Source organism: Mastigoproctus giganteus, chromosome 13 (genome assembly GCF_048544385.1).
Source record: "Mastigoproctus giganteus isolate SK-2022 chromosome 13, ASM4854438v1, whole genome shotgun sequence".
Taxonomy (NCBI): domain Eukaryota; kingdom Metazoa; phylum Arthropoda; class Arachnida; order Uropygi; family Thelyphonidae; genus Mastigoproctus; species Mastigoproctus giganteus.
Genome location: NC_143587.1, coordinates 22,528,588 through 22,545,609, shown reverse-complemented (window position 1 = coordinate 22,545,609; position 17,022 = coordinate 22,528,588). Strand labels below are relative to the sequence as shown.

Here is a 17,022-nt window from a genome sequence, read left to right as displayed (position 1 = left end):
AACTTACCAACTGTGTGGTATTACACTCAGGGTGGAAGAGAATGAAAAAGACCTGGGGGTAATTGTGTAGTCTGATATGAAGTTTTCTGAGCAGTGCAGACAGGCTGCCAGAGCAGGTCATGGCATCTTGTCAATAGTATACAGGAATTTTGCTGATAGGGGAAAGTAGGTGATTGTATAAGGCAATGTTCAGGCCACACCTTGAGTACTGCATACAGGTCTGCAGTCCTCATTTTATAAAGGATGTAGAATTGCTAAAATGAGTACAGAGAAGGGCAACAAGATTAGTGAGGCAAACAAAGGGGTTCTCTTACCAAGGAAGGCTTAAGTTCTGCAAATCTGGAGACTAGGCATTTGGGAGCTTATCTGATTGAGGTGTATAAGACACTGAATGGTTTGAGCAGGCTGAATGCTGATGAGATTCTTCCTCTTGCTCAGACTACACACATGAGGAGGGCATAAATTCTAATTGAGGAAAGACAGAATAGATGTACGGAAATTTGCCTTTAACCAGTGGATAGTTGATTGCTGGAACAAATTTCCATCTGTCGTTGTGGAAGTTAATAGCTTAAATAAATTCAAGAAGAACTGGACAAACTTTTAGAGTGATTGGATGGGTGAAATGGGATTTATTTTATTTTTTATTTTTCGGAGAGAAAGGAATGCAGGAATGCAGTTATGCTGCAATCACACCATGGATTTGTTAAGGGGCAGTCTTGTCTAACCAATCTGATGGGTTACTATGATGTAGTGGCCAAGTAACCGGATGAACGAAATAATATTGATATCATATACTTGGATTTCAGGAAGGGTTTGATACTGTTGCACATAAAATACTGCTGTATAAATGGGAGCAATGTGGCATTAACAGAAAGTTACTGCTATGGATAAAGGGATGGTTAAGTGGAAGAAGACAGAGTATCAATGGGCACTACTCTTCATGGACTAATATTATCAGTGGAGTGCCCCAGGGTTCAATGCTGGACCCATTGTTGCTTTCAATATTTATTAATGATATTGATGAAGGTATATCAAACTTAATGTCTAAGTTTGCAGATGATATGAAGGTTGGTTGGGTTGTTAATGACAGTAATGGCAGTGTTGCTACTGCAACAGGATCTAAGAAAAGTTGGGCAGATGGGCTGAGATGAGAAGTGGCAACTGAAGTTTAACATTGACAAATGCAAGGTACTGCATATGGGTAGCAGTAATCCCACAGTACTTAACTTCTTGTGGTACTACACTCATGGTAGTGGAAAATGAAAAAGACTTCAGGGTAATTGTGCATCAGATATCAAATTCTCTGAGCAGTGGAGATATGCTTCCAGGATAGGTCATTGTGTTTCGTCAATGGTATTCTGTCTTCCAGGTAATGATCGCTGCTGATGTATTGTCCATAGATGTTCTTGGTCTACCTGGGAGCTGTTTGTTTTAAGTTTAAGGCTCAGCTGGACAGGTATTTCGAACGAACAGAGGGGTGAAGTGGAAGTGGTTATTTTTTATTTATTTATTATTTATTTTTTTTTTTTTGGCTGATGCTGCATAAGCTTGCTTTCTTGCATCAAATGCCTCTACTAATGCTAAGTAACTCTTTGTGCAGATAATGATCATGCAGAGTCATTACGGCTATGTGGGTGATTAGTTTGTGTTAGCTGTTACACTACATGTATTTTGTATGAATTCCAGTGAATGATGGATTGAAGAACTTAGCAGACAGTTGACCGTGGAATATTATGCTGTCATGATACTACCCTAGCACTAACAGATGAATATTGATTTTGTGTTACACTATTGTCCACAGCAACAGAAATATTGTGAACATCCACTGTGACTGGGGGATGTTCTCTGCTTTGAGATACAGATGAATTCCCTGTTTTGTCGGTTTTTTTTTTTTTTTTTTTTTGCACATCCTCTTTTGGGAATATGGTCCTCTTAGCAGAGAGAATGCTAGTATTCTTCAGGTGTTGTGGAATTCTGATGTTCTGGTAAAAAATATGAATGATACAAATAGTAACAATTAATACTAATATTGAAGGCATATTGGACTTAAATGTCTAATTTTGCAGATGTATGAAGGTTGGTGGGGTGGTTGATCACTGTAGTCGGGGTATGCTGCTTCAACAAGATTTTTGGCATTTGGTGTTTGATTTTGACAAATTCGGGGTGCTTCACATGGGGAACGGTGATCCCAGATTAGTGTTCCAGCTGTGTGGTGCCACACTTGAGACAGTGTGGCACCACACAGTTGGAACCTAAAAAGAAAGGAACCTGATAGTGATTGTGCAGTCAGATATCAAGTTCTCTGAGCATTGTAGATGGGCTGCCAGGAACATTCATGAAGTTTTGCCAGTAGGGATAAGGAAATAATTGTCCCATTGTGTGGGGCAGTGGTTGGGCCACGTTGAGTACTGCATGCAGATCTGAAAGCCTTTTGGGTAGGATGTGGATCTTTTGGAGTAGGTGCAGAGTAGAGCAGCATAATTTGACCATAGAAAGCTTGTTCTTACCGCAAAAGGCTCCAGTTTTGCAAATTGTGGTTATCTGGAGACTGTGTACCTGCATGGGGATCTGATTGGGGTGTTTAGGGCCTTGAATGGAGTGAGTGGGCTAAATGCTGGTGGAGTCCTTGCTCAGACTAAACCCATGTTGGTGATAAATTTGGATGGGGGAAGTTGCAGATTTGATATGTGGAGGTTTGCCTTTGGCTGGGAGAGTTGGATAGAATGCTGGAGGGGATGGACAGGTGAAATGGGAAGAAACTTTTTTTTTTTTTGGCCAATGCTGTTTAAGCTTGCTCTCTTACATTATTTGTCATTACTGCTACTACGACTAAAGTGGTTTTCCACCTACACTCAGAAACATTAATTTTTTTTCACAAGACATGGAGGTGGGGGGAAAGGATTACTAAAATTAGTGAGTAGTCTTCATTGTTATTAAAAAGTAACAATAAGTGAAAGTTTCTATTAAGAACTGTGTTGCTATATAATGCTACACACAATTATCCCTATGTTTTACTCCACCAAATGTGGCTGAGACCATAAAAATTTTTCTTCAAATTAAAATCTTTTTTAAATTATATTAACTATTTATGGATAGCCATGTGCATGTGTTTTCCTATGAGTACCACTCATGGTACATGTGCCATTGGTTCACCCTCCCTAGTCTATACATAGTGTGCCCGTGACCAGTTTTTGAGAGGATCATCCCATGTTTTGATCTCAAAACATTTACTTACAGGTTAATAGGAACCATGGAATTATGTTAAGAGAAAGAAAGCCACCATTGCTGCAATACTTGTGAGAGCCAAGTTTAGTGGCTTGAACTAATATTTTATAGTGATGACTTAAAAATAAAATAATTAAATATGCAGTGTACTGAAGATGTGGACCACTGCTGACAGTCAGTGTCCCTTGATGAAATAGGCAAAGAGAAAATTTAAAGTATCTTCCAAAAAACTTTGTCATTAAGTCCTGTGCCATTCATTGGGCTCCTTTAATATCAACTTTTATTTTGTGTGATAGCATTTTGGTAGAAATCTTCACCCTTTTAGTATTGTGAGAAATGATGCAAGAAAGCAAGCATATACAGTATCAGCCAAAAACAAAAAAAAAAAAAATTTCGCCTATCCATTCCCTCCAGTAGGTTGTCTAGTTCTTCCTTGAATTTGTTCAAACTATCCACTTCCACAGCATCAGTCAACCAGCAGTTAGCTGAAGGCAGACTACCACATGTCTATTCTCTAACCATCTTTTCTCAATTTGAATTTATACCTCTTCATGTGCATAGTCTGAGGAAGAATGCCATTCAAAGCTGTAAACACCTCAGTCAGATCACCTTGTAGGTGCCTAGTCTCCAGATGCTGCAGTTTGCAAAACTGAAGCCTTTCTTGGTAAGAACACCTCTTTATTGTTCCCCTCACCAATCTTGTTGTCCTTCTTTGTACATGTTCCAGCAGCTGTACATTGTTCCCAAAATGAGGCTTCCAGACTTGTATGCAGTATTTAAGATGTAGTCAATCAATTGCCTTATACAATGGGATCATCACCTCTTTATCCCTGCTAGCAAAATTCCTCTATCATTGACTAAACCTCATGAGCTGCCCTGGCAGCTTGTCTGCACTGCTCACAGAACTTCATATCTGACTGCACTATTATCCCTAGGTCTTTTTCATTTTCTACTGTCCCAAGTGTTAGTGCCACACAGTTTATATGTTGCTCTGCTAGCCATATGCAGTACTTTGCATTTATCATTGTTAAACTTAATTGCCATTTCTCAGCCCTTATGCCTAATTTTTCTAGATCTTGTAGTGGTATACCATCATTACTGTTATTAATACCAATCTTTGTATTATCTGCAAACATAGACATTAAGCCTGGTATACCTTCATCTGTATCATTAATAAATACAGAAAACAATGAGTCCACTACTTAGTCCCATGTGGGACTCTGCTAACAACATTGTTAGTGGAGAAGTGGTGTCCATTGATAACCACTCTGTATTATCAAACAGTATCAAAAGCTTTTCAGAACCTTCCAAGGGCTATTTGAAATTGCTCTGCAAGTAATTGGTTGGAAGCCACTACCTTAATTTGATATTCTTATGTAAATTGTATGGGATTTTTCAATGTGAATCATTTTCTGTGGATCAGTGGATGAAGGTAGACAGGTCACTGTTATGTACATGTGAATATTATTTAAATGTTATAGATATGTGTGCGTGCATTTAGCCACCTGTAGATTCCAGCTTATTTAGCTCATGAAGTGATAAAAATATATTTATAGTTGTAGTGTTTCGTAGAGGGCTTATAACTGAAAAATATTCCTTTATGTTTAAATGGCTGCTAATGAAGGGATATGTTTATTTTTGGTGGTATAATATTTACTGTATTTATGCTTGCTTTAGGAGTTGATTTGTGGATGTAATTTTCAATTGTATTTTAAGAAATATGATAGTTACCATCTCCATTGTTTTTAATTTTGAGAGTTAAAAAGTTTGAAAAAAGATTAATTAAGAGTTTGAGATGTAAAAAAATTAATTTTCATTAATATATATAATGGATAAAAACAAATTCATTATTTGTCATGCATATTTACTCTAGCTGCATTCCTGACACAGACTGTGTGTCTAGATGATACAACAGTAAAATTTGAAATATGGGATACTGCAGGACAGGAACGATATCATAGTCTGGCACCAATGTACTACAGAGGGGCACAAGCAGCTATTGTTGTTTATGACATCACTAATCAGGTAAGTTTGTGTAGCACTTTCATTTTAGCTCGTCAGTTAAAAAAAAAAAAGCACGGTGTACCCTGTACACACAAGATGTTTTGTGTACAGAACATCTTTGGCAAAAATGTGGAATGAAAATGTCGCAAATTACGTCACTTCCTAAGTGACACTAATACAGTCACTAATGATGATTCAGTAGAGTAAGTAGCTGGTTCACCCTCGCTACTTATAGTTGAATGGTACCGGTTGAAGATCGAAAGTCAATAATCCTACTAATCTTGAAGGTGATGGCCAATTTATGTCACAGCAGCAACAAAGTTCTTAGACTTACTCCAACTTTGGAGTAAGAAGTACAATGCTGGAAAAGTTGTCAGTAGTAATAACAGTAAATGACTACTATTACTACTAACTCTTCCAGTGACAATAGTTAAAATGTTAACTTTTATTACTACTAATGAACCAGTGAATACTCCTGTTTGCTGTTAGTTAATGTTAGTAATTGTTACTACTAAAATTAAACAGTAATAGTTAGCAGTTAACTAATTATTACTACTAACATACTCCTGGTTAATTATATACTATACATTACTAGTTTTAGGAGTATAACTACTATATAATCAAAGTGAATTGTTATTTCAAACATTTCGGGCTGGGCTATTTCTTACTTATTTATGTATTTAAATTTTTAAAGGTTTTTTAGAAAAAAAATGTGTATTATTTGTCTGTCACGTTTAATTGGCCAATAAGGTGCACTTCGCCAACGTCTCCAAAATTCACAGAAATTTGTACTCTTTCATGGAAATAACCTGCCAGTAGTGCAGCCAGATTAGTAGTGCAAGAGCATCGAGAGTAACAACAGTGTTGACTTATTTTATTTCTGCACAACAATTTGCAATAAAAAGTGTGAAGAGGTGGCTGGTAGAGGTGGATGTCAATATTTGCTTTAGAATTGTATTAATATCAAATTACTGTTGCTCAGAGCGAAACGGATACAAAAATAGATTGTGACAAGTTTAATAATAGGAAATATACATTTTAGATTTATGTAAAATTTATTACATTTACTTTTTTATAATTAATATTGATAATTATTTTGGATAATTATTAATATTGAATTTTGAATCTGAGAGTTTATTATTATGAAACTTCAGAAACTAATGCTAGTGATTTTATTTATATAAAAAGTTAGTTGGGCCAGGATAAAAATAGGTTCGGATGGGGTCGGTATGGGTAATGAATTTGAAAAACAATTTTGGGCTCATTGGGTGGAGCCGTCTAGACTTTGGCTCGGATTATCAACGTTAGAGACTGAGTTAGCGTCATTTAGGAAGTGATGTTATTTCCACCTCTTAGTATGAACAACATGATGTTTTATTCTCACACCCAAAACTTTCTCTACCGAATCAACGTCAGTGACTGAGTTAGTGTCCTTCATACTAAGAGACGGAAGTGGCATCATTTCCGTAAGAAAATTTTGTTACCAATTGGTTTGCTTCTGTCCGAAAATGTCGTGGGTGCCGCCAAAGATATTTTCACATCAAAAATACATTGAGCCTCTTGAATGGATCCAAAGACTGCAAAAGCAATGATACGTAGATTATGTGGACTACACAGCTTGGCAACCAGGCACCTCGGAGGCACCTGAGTGAAGTGTATAAGGCTTTGAGAGGGGTTTGTAAAGTGAATGCAAGTGGAATTTTCACTGTTATAAAAAAAAAAAAATTCAGTTAAAGTTTGGAATGGCTGGACAAATGTCTCAAATAGCCTGATCTGGTATTTCACAAAAGTAGAGTTGCTGCATATGAATGGATGAATGTTTTAACATTTGCAGACCTGAAAAGCAAAGCACTAGGACATTGCATTAGCAGCGAGGAACCCTTTTGTTTCTGTTGTGTTGCAGTTCTTAAAGTTAACACAGTAATTAAGAAATACAAGGCAACCAGTGACTAGATTGCAGGAATTTTTTTTTTTTTTTTAGCCAGTGGGTTGTTGGATTACTGAAACAAATTGCTGCCTCCACAGATAGGAGGCTGACAATTCAAAGGTCACCTGGCTAGTTACTGTGTGAGGAGGGAAGCACATAATTTGTATTTTCTTATCTACCAAAAAAAAAAAAAAAAAAAAATATATATATATATATATATATATATTTTTTTTTTTTTTTGGGAGGGGCTGATGCAGCAAAAGCCTGTGGCTCACTTGCACTATAAGGCTAACCCTAATGCATGAACATATTCAATGGAAAAGTTCGGTGAAACACAAGCAGTTGCTCTTAACATCTCAAAGGCTTTCAGTCGTGGAATAAAGGTCTTCTAAACAAGCTTCCATCTTATGGTTTGCCAACTGTTTTTTGTAATTGGTTATCCAGTTTTCTCTCTGATCGCTCACTGAGGGTGATGGCTCTCTGTCTTCTAACTTTTCCACTGAATACCGGTGTCCCCCCCAAGGTTCAGTTCTTTCTCTCACTCTTTTCCTCTTGTATATTAATGACCTTCTTCCATTGACTGGAAATCCTATCCATAGTTTTTCCGATGATAGCACATTGCATTCGACTTTCCATTTTGAGAAACCTTGTCCTGCTCAATCAGCTTCAACTTTTCGAAAATCTGCTACCAATTCCTTAAATGCCGATCTCCAGTGGGGCAAAGACAACTTAGTTGATTTCAATCCTTCTAAAACCCAGTCTTGTCTTATACCTCGCAAAAAGGATTCTTCTGCTCCTATGCTTATCTTTGGTGACACTTATGGATTTTAATGAGATAGGTTCCTTCACTATGAAAATTGAACCATAAGAGTTAATATAAGTGTTGTTTATATTTAATATTTGTGGTTATTTTATAATTGAGATATAAATAATATTTATAGATATAAGTAATAAAATAAAAAAACTAACTTAGTACTTCATTCCTGTAGAGCCAGATTTGGAGTATGTAGTAACACCACTGTCTGCCTACCTTATTGTTCTTTAACAGTGGTGTAATGGTGTGGCATTAATGGGATGGGCCTGATGGTGGTTGACCAGTTCTGCAGGTTCTTTGGCCCTAGAAAAGAACTGCAGTAGTGACAATTGTTGAGTCTTTCTCTCTTCTAACATGTTGAAGCCCTACTACTATATGTTATTGTAGTAGGACTTCAATATGTTAGTAACAGTTCTTTGGATGGAAGAGCTGCGTTCCCAGTCTGGTTCATTATCACAGTTTCACAGCCTGTTTGTATTTGTGCCAAAGCTGATTGAAGTATCTTTGTAGTGAGGGTCCTAATTGGCACAATCTCCTGCTCTTCCTCCTCAGAATCCTGTTTGGCCAGTTGTGCAGCCAGCTCATCTGTCCTCCTTTGAAAGAGGCTCACCATGGCTTTGCAGCAACTCATTGACATCATCAATGTCAACCTTGCCAAGGCCAACATCCTGAGCCATCTGAGTGACATCTTTAGCCACTGCTGAAACTGGTGCAAATACAAAGTAAGATGCTGCATCAGGCCACAATCTCCTCTAAACAGCATTCATGCATGATTGCGACACTTCTTTCTAGGCTACAGCAATGTTACTTAGGGCCTTAAGGATGTTGTAGGACCTCCAGTAGTCCCTCAAATTCACCGAGTTAGTCCTCGACAATCCCTTTGAAGGTTGCAATGAAACCCTGATACGCCTTGAAGGTTGCAATAACATGCCCTGATCCATTGGCTGCAACAATGAATGTTGTTGGGTGGCAAATAAACTACCTTCACATTCAGAGCGTCGTTAGGGATATCTTCAAGGTTGGCTGGATGTCCTGGAGCATTGTCGAGGACTAAAACAACGTTTTTGGGCAAGTTGTTTGCTGCACAAAATTGGGCCATCTCTGGACAAAAGTATGAAGTGTACCATTCACTAAAAAGGGTCTGGGTTACCCATGCCTTATTAGAGTGCCAGAAAACAGGAAGTAGTCTTCACAATGCCCTTCATAATACATGGATTCTCTGAATGGTACACTACCAACATGCTTTAACTTAAAAGAGCCTGATGTACCACTCAGAAGTAATGTAAGTCGATCTTTTCCAGCCTTATAACCAGGGGCAGACCTCTCTTCATGGGCTATAGATGTCCTACCAGGCATCTTCTTCCAGTACAGCCCGTTTCATTAACGTTAAAGACCAAGTTTGGGGTGTAGCAGCCTTCATCCATTAACTTTTGGAATATGGGAGAATATTCCTCAGCACCTGCAGTGTCTGTGCCAGCAGCCTCACTAGTAATTTTTACATTGTGAATTCTTGTCCGGTTTTTAAACCAGGGAAGGCAGCTCCTGCCAGCCAAAAATGATTCAGTCCCTCCCAATTCTTCATTAATTTCATTGAACAAGCTCCTAGCCTTGTCCATAACCACTGCCTATGTTACACGAATGTTATTTTGGTTCATATCGTCTATCATAGCACTAATAACTTCTCCATTGTCTCACTCCTTAAATAAGGTGTTCTAGAAATGCTTACATTAACAATTTATGTATATATGATTGCTTGATCTTCTCAGCATTATTCATAATGGTCGTAACAGTAGAAGGTACTAAATTTAGGGTCTTGCACACCTCCGAATGCTGCTCGCCAGATTCCATATGGCGAATAATATCCATTTTCACTTCAATTGTTGGATTTGCAGCTTTTTTTTTAACATGTGCAGGCACAGATTCACCAGTACACTTAGAAGACATGGTTGCACAATTTATTTAAAATAGTAAGGAACTAATGAACACAAGGTAATTATTAAAATTTAAGGCACAGCTCAACACATGCACACTGATGGACAAGGAGCAAGCAACTGACATCGACACTAGCGCCATCTAGGTACCCACTTCCTGTGCTGCGTTTATGCTTTTGCTTTAAATTTTTCTTCTTTTTTTATATATATCTATATATATTTTTTTAAAAATTTTTTTTTTCATTATTTTAAAAAGGCATAGCCCAGTGGTCAGGAGCGAGAGTGCATAACACGCGTTCCTTGAGTGGACCGGGGTTCAAGCCCGTGACTACTAAATACGATAAATATTTGTATTGACGATTTATTGTAAACTCTGCTGACTTGGTTGTTGTGCTGGAGTATAAACAGAAAATTTATTTTATTTATGTGAAATGCATAAATTGAAGCATCATAAAGCAGGGTCTATCTGTATATTTTTTTCAACTATTAATTTTTTTTTTTAAGTTTATGAAATAGTATAAAAATCATTACGACAACCTATTAGATACTTCCATATACATAAGTGCATATGGAGAATCCTGTGGAATATTTTTAAGCATATGGAAGAAATATATTTTTGTTTTAAAATAAAAGTTAGTTTCAGTAGTGGCAAATGATGAGAAGAAGCAAGCTTATACAACATTAGCACTTGTTTAAACATTATCTTTCCATTCCTCTAATGATTTGTGTAATCCTTTAAATTTATTTAAGCTATCCACTTTCACAGCCATCCTTTTCCATTTTGAATTTTTGACCTCTTACATATGTGTTGTCCAAGAATGAGTAAGGATCATACTTCCCTCTTAAATTTTTTTCCCCAGTGCACAGAATGATGACTATCACTTTTTTATGCTTCCCTCACTCTGTTGTGTGGGGTTAGTCACCATAAAAAATAATTATTGTTATTAGAAGGTTGATTTTTACGTATAAATTAGAAAACCATTTTTGAAAATTAACAAATTTTATAAAATAAAGTGAACATTCAGAGAATAATCCTTCAATTGCGTAATAATATTAGTAAAGTAAAAGCACTTGAGAGCTCCGAGAGAAGAAGCTCATTCTCAAAGGCTAGTACTAGTTATATCCATAACATAAATTTAGACTTTCAACAAGCAAACTTATTGTGATTTAAAATAAAGTTATTGAAGACTATTGACCTATTAAGTACAAAATTGAGGTTTTTAATAAAAACAAAGAATAGAATATACGAGTCTTTTCTTCAGTCTGTTTGATAAATACTTTCACATTTTTAATTTTATTTTTTCATTTCATTAAAAATTGTTTTATTGTTGCATTTTATATATGATATGCACAGGAAATAAAATTAAAAAAGAATTTCCACATGTAATTTTTATTTACAAAGAGAATCATTTTATTTGAAAATGAAAAATAATTATGTATGAAAGAACCATTCATTCTTAATTACAGTACTACTTTGAGGTAGATGATTCCTGGCTTCTCTTTTAAATAAGATAAGACAGAGATTTCTTATCAGTAAGGGTTAGGAGGTTTTTTTTTTTTTTTGAAATAATTTCTTTGAATTGCCTGTGCTGTGGATCTTACAAGTTTTCCTGCACATATTCCTAAAAGCTTTGAAGCATAATTCATATTCCAGAAATATGCGAAACCTTCATGAGGAATCCCTGTCAAGCTGGGACCCTGGTGCAGTTCAACTGCATTCCAGAATATAGTGCATGCACGAAAAAATTTGTGCACAGAAATTTAATAAATTTAATTTCTGCAATTTTTAAATCTTATTTCACTAACTCTGTGAAATTAATTTCTACAGTATTTTGTAAATTTAATTTTTAACTTTTCTAAAGTATTCCTGCTAAGTTAAATTCTTTCTGATAATTACAGTAGCTTAATTTTAACTTATAGTGGATAAAATTTTGGTAAGACTTAATTTCTATAATACTTTGTTAATTTAAATTCTGTAATGTATTAAATATTTAAATTTTGTAATCTTAAAAGTTCCAGTTTTACCTAAATAATGGTTGTTACAAGATCCACTTTCAATACTTTGTCCAAGGACATCATGGCTCAGAAAGATATGCTTGAGGGCATTTGTGGTGAACCATGAGTTTATTGCTTGTGTGGTTTGTTGCAAAACCATGGTCATCTGACTTCTTTTCTTTGCTACTTGTGTAAGCAGTGTACTGATCTGAAATTGAAACTTGGTGTATTACTAGAAGAATTTGAGTCACTGAAGAAATAAATGCTTTGCCTAGAAACAAATTTACCTGGAAGCTCATAAGGAACTCAAGTATTTTGTGACCTGGCAAGTGATATTCCCCCAATTCAGATTCCAGAACAGAATAGTAAAGCGTATACTGCTCTGGTTGAAGGAGAGTTGGTTTTATTGAGAGACTCTGTTGTCAGAGAAACAAACTATTTTTTGTAATAAAGATAGGTGGACCAGAACAAATGTGTATTTTCCGGTAGCAACAATTGATGATGTTACCAACAGAATTTTGAGGGTAAAGCAAGCATTATTGTTCATGTGGGTATTAACAGTGTTAAATGAACACAACCAAGCAGTTTGTTGGATAAACATAGAACCTTATTGAAATCCTTGTGTATTAACTCAAGACTTGAGGACTCTGCAATATTTTTATCGGTGCAGCCTACATTGATAAGTAGGAATATTTGGTAGAGGCAGTATTTACTTGAACAAAGATGCCGAAAGAGTTTCTGCCAGTATCATAAGGCTCTGAGAAGGGTTAGTAAAATGAATGAAGGCAGAATTTTCACTGTTATAAAGAATTCAGAACTATTGGCCATAAATTCAAATTACAGGGGAAGAGGTTTAGACTAGATTATAGGAAGTTTCCTCTTAGCCAGCAAGTTGTTAATTACTGGAACAATTACCTCTGCAGTTAGTTGTGGCAGACAGTTTGAAGAAATTCAAAGATCAACTGGATAGTTACCCACATGAGGAGAGAAATAATTTATTTTCTTATCTACTTTTTTTTTTTTTTTTTTTTTTTTTTTTGCTGGAGCAGCAAAGGCTTGCAGATTCTTGCACTGTTTGGCTAATACTAATAATTGCAGGTGCCTAGTCTCCAAATGCTACAACTTGCTGAACAGAAATCTTTCATTTATGGTAAATATACCCTTTACACCATTGATACTTTTTTTCTGTTCTCTGTTTGTTGTGGCACATTATAACCTAGTCATTTTTGTGCCGTAAAAAAAAAAAACTCAATCAGCTGTTCTCTTGTGCTCATTCTAGCAAGCACATCGCTCTTAAGATGGGACTTTCAGATCCCTGAATGTAGTACTCAAGATACAGCCTAACCATTGCCTTATACATTGAGTGATCACTGAATTATGACCACCTATCCAATACTGTGTTGGGCCAATGTTTGCCTGGATAACAGTCATTATTCACCTAGGCATCAACTCCACTAGATGTCTGAAGGTGTGTGTAGGGATCTGCAGCCATGCTGCCTGCAAGGCTTTCCACAATGTCTGAATAGATGATGATTGCATGTCCATACACATCACTTCACGTTCTAAAACATCCCACAGGTTTTCAGTTGGATTGGGGTTAGGTGAATTTGGAGGTCCATCAAGATGGGTAATATCTTCACTGTGTTCCTTGAACCACTTGTGCAGTGTGGGCCCAATGACATGGCACATCATCTTGGAAGGTCCCATTTCTGCTCCCAAAAAAAATGCAACACAACGGGGTGCAAATGGGCTCCTAAGATCTGCCAATAGACTTTGCCAGTGAAACGTTGGTCCATACACACCAGAGATCCTAGTTTTTGCCACCAAAACGTACTTCATATTAAGCAACCACCACCTGCCTTGATAGTGGGCACCATGCATGATGGGTCCATGGACTCCTGTTGTGCTAGATATTTGGACTTATCTGACCAGCACACTCTTTTCCAGTCCTTCAGTATTCAACCAGTGTATTGCTGACTCCACAGCATTCACTGTTGACAGTGATTAGTGGTGAGGACAGCATGTCTTGGGTCATCTGCTGTGGAGTCCCATATGTCTGAGTGTGTACCGCATTATCATTCATTCTTGCATTCTTCATATTGTATTGTAATTTCAGCTGTCACACAGTGACCTGCTGTTTTCAGCCCATACAACATGCTGTACCCTTTGCTTGTCACAAACATTCACCTTGTGTAATCCTTTATAGCTCTGTCGGTGAAAGGTGGTTTGATCCGTTTAACACTGTTAAACCGTTAATCGCAGTGGGCTGTGAGCAAATGAAAAACATGCTGTTTCAATGTGGAAGCACCCACATTGAAATGCACAAGTTCCCACAGTCATGCCCTTTTGAAACGCTGTGATATATTTACTATGTTTCAAAACTGCCATTTTATCTCTTTCATAATCAGATGCAAATTACCACTGCTGTAGCATACAAAGCTGTTTAGCTTTTTATACTGCATGCTACGTGGCATAGTCCATTATGGAATTGGGTGGTCATAATTCAGTAATCACTGATTGTACAATGGGATAATCACTTTATGCCTGCTTGGAATTTTCATGTATATCAGAATTTCTCAACATTTTTTTTTTAATTGTCTTCCCCCGAAGGGGCTTTTTTAGACAATTTTTTTTTTCTCCTAAATCACCCCCATGAAATTTTAAACAAGAAAATACTTTACTTTTTTTATTCAATGGGATCACTGAGCTTGATGTTTCTTATCTAAAAGTTCAATGTTTGGTATGATGTTAGTAAGTTTAATTGTAATGTCTCCTCTTGAACATATATCAATTCTGTTTCTTTCCTTTGTAAATATATTATTTACTGAACTAAAACCACTTTCAACCATATAAGATGTTGGAAAACAAAGTAGTACTTTGGCCATTTCGGACCACATTGTTGGATAAAGAAGTTTAGTTGTTCCTGATCCCCACAACTCAGCCATTCCATCTTTTTCGAATTTATATTTGCATTCTTTGTTACATTTTAATTCAGTAAGCTCTTGAATTTCTTCACTAGCAGATCCGGCATGCATCCAGTTGGATCTAACATCCATGGCTTCATTTCAAAATAAAATAAATCTGAAAATCTATTTTCAGAAGAAAATAGATTTTTTTCTTCTATAGAAAATAGATCTTCAAAAGAAATAAAATCTGAAAATCCAAAATGGTGGCAGAATGTAACTGAATCAAAAGTTATTTTTATTTTATTTTTTTTTTTTGTCTTTGCAAAACTATTACATTCAGAATAAGACTATTTCATGCATAAATTAATTTCTTATTAGATGCTCTTAGATACTTGTTTCATCATTTTTATTCTGTAAAGTGGTTTAAATTTTGTTTAATTTATCTTCATTAGGATACATTTAGTAGAGCAAAAACATGGGTGAAGGAACTTCAGCGTCAGGCAAGCCCAAATATTGTCATTGCACTAGCTGGAAATAAAGCAGACCTCGCAAATAAAAGAGCTGTTGAGTATGAGGTGAGTTTGAACAAATACCTTGAGTAATTATTGCTTGTCAAGTCCCTTTTTTATTTTTGATAAAAAAAAAAAAAAAATGCAAAATATTTTTTTCTTGCATTGAAAAATTTTGAAAAAAATATATATTCGTACATAGTAGCAGCTACAAAAATTGCATGATCCCCTTAAAGTTAAGTTATTTCAGTAGTATCTTCTAGTATATGTGAAACTGTCACCCGACAGCATCGCCTTAGTTTATGGGCATGCACTTGCTAGCATTTACTACTAATTTCTATTCAACAGTAATGTGACATACAAGCAGTTAATTCAGAGGAAGAAAAGTAATTATTGCTCTTTATAGGGATGGGCTTTGATTACAGCCAATCTTCTTTCCAAGAAGATTGGCTGTAATCAGTCTTTTGTGCCAAGAATTCTTAAACAAAAAAGACTGGAAATGTCAAAGGAAAATCTTGAACAGAGTTGAAGCAGATTAATACTCCAGCACAGGATAGATTTTTAAAAGTTCTAAGTCTCAGTGATCATCATCTATGCTCTGCAGACCTAAAAAAACATGCACGAGGAACATACTAATGTAAAGGCAATTGAAAGAACTATTTGACAAAGACCTGTCACTAATGGTCTGAAAGCATATTGATAGGAATAATATAAAGAACATACAGAATATCTTACAGGCAATCTTAACTGTAAAATATTCTGTAATTTAACATGTACTTGTTTGTTTGTTATTTGGTTTTTAGGAGCATTAGCAACTAAGGCCATGTAGACACTGGGGATATGCGGCGGTCATTCCCTGACCTTTCCGCATCCTCCATATTTGGTGGTCACGGGCTCGAATCCTGGTCTAATCAAGAAGTGTATGCTATAAACCGCTGCTCCTGCCCACCTGGCTATGGAGGCGCCTTAACATGTACTCTACTTCCCAGTTAGTAGTACATTTGAACTTAATTATGGGGGAGAATTTTTTCTAAAAATAGTGGAATGTGAATTTCATGCAGATTCTTTCATTGAGAGTGCAGTTGTTATTTGGATTTTATTTATTTTTTTAACTGTTGTGTGCTTTTCAGTGACTGTGTTAATCAAAAATTTGAGCACAACATATAGTATCAAATACTGCCCATTATCTTTGGTAGTTTAAAGTCTTCTGTTTTACTCTTCTATTTTACATGGCATAAAACTATTGATTTATCTTTACTGAAATACTGGAGAGACCTTTATAGGGGTGGTATTGCCTTCAATAGAAGGGGTGTAAAAATGTTTGCTGATGCTAATGAGGCAGTTAAGTGGGCTGAAAAACTGCTAGCCATGGGAAATATGCAGACTAATAGATTTACAATTGCAAGAAGAAGTGCAAGTGATTCTTGCACTGCTTCTATTAGGCACATTATGGCCTTGCGTCGTAAAACCTACATACAAACAAACTGCTTCTATTGAAACATCCAGCAGCCTGGAAAACAAGGTGGTGGGAATTTCAAGGCTTGCTTGACAAAGGTTCTCATGGAAAATCATCCATTTCTCTGTATGGAACAACCATACAGAGAAATAGAGGGGACAGTAAATCAGAATGTTTTATAATTGGAGATTTTAGCTTTCCAAATATTGACTGGAACTTGTGGATTGGTCACTCACATGCTAGCAAGGCTTCTGT

At 36.2% G+C, this 17,022-nt stretch overlaps 1 protein-coding gene across 2 annotated transcripts in view; it reads left to right on the top strand.

The window, feature by feature from the left end:
- Window positions 1–17,022, top strand: part of Rab5 (RAS oncogene family member Rab5) — a 124,945-nt gene that overhangs the window by 73,199 nt on the left and 34,724 nt on the right. For both annotated transcript variants that reach the window (XM_090388100.1, XM_090388099.1), the window contains exons 3-4: window positions 5,099–5,250; window positions 15,255–15,377. In XM_090388100.1, the coding sequence (XP_090244226.1) occupies window positions 5,099–5,250; window positions 15,255–15,377 (275 nt within the window). The remainder of the gene's footprint in view (window positions 1–5,098; window positions 5,251–15,254; window positions 15,378–17,022) is intronic.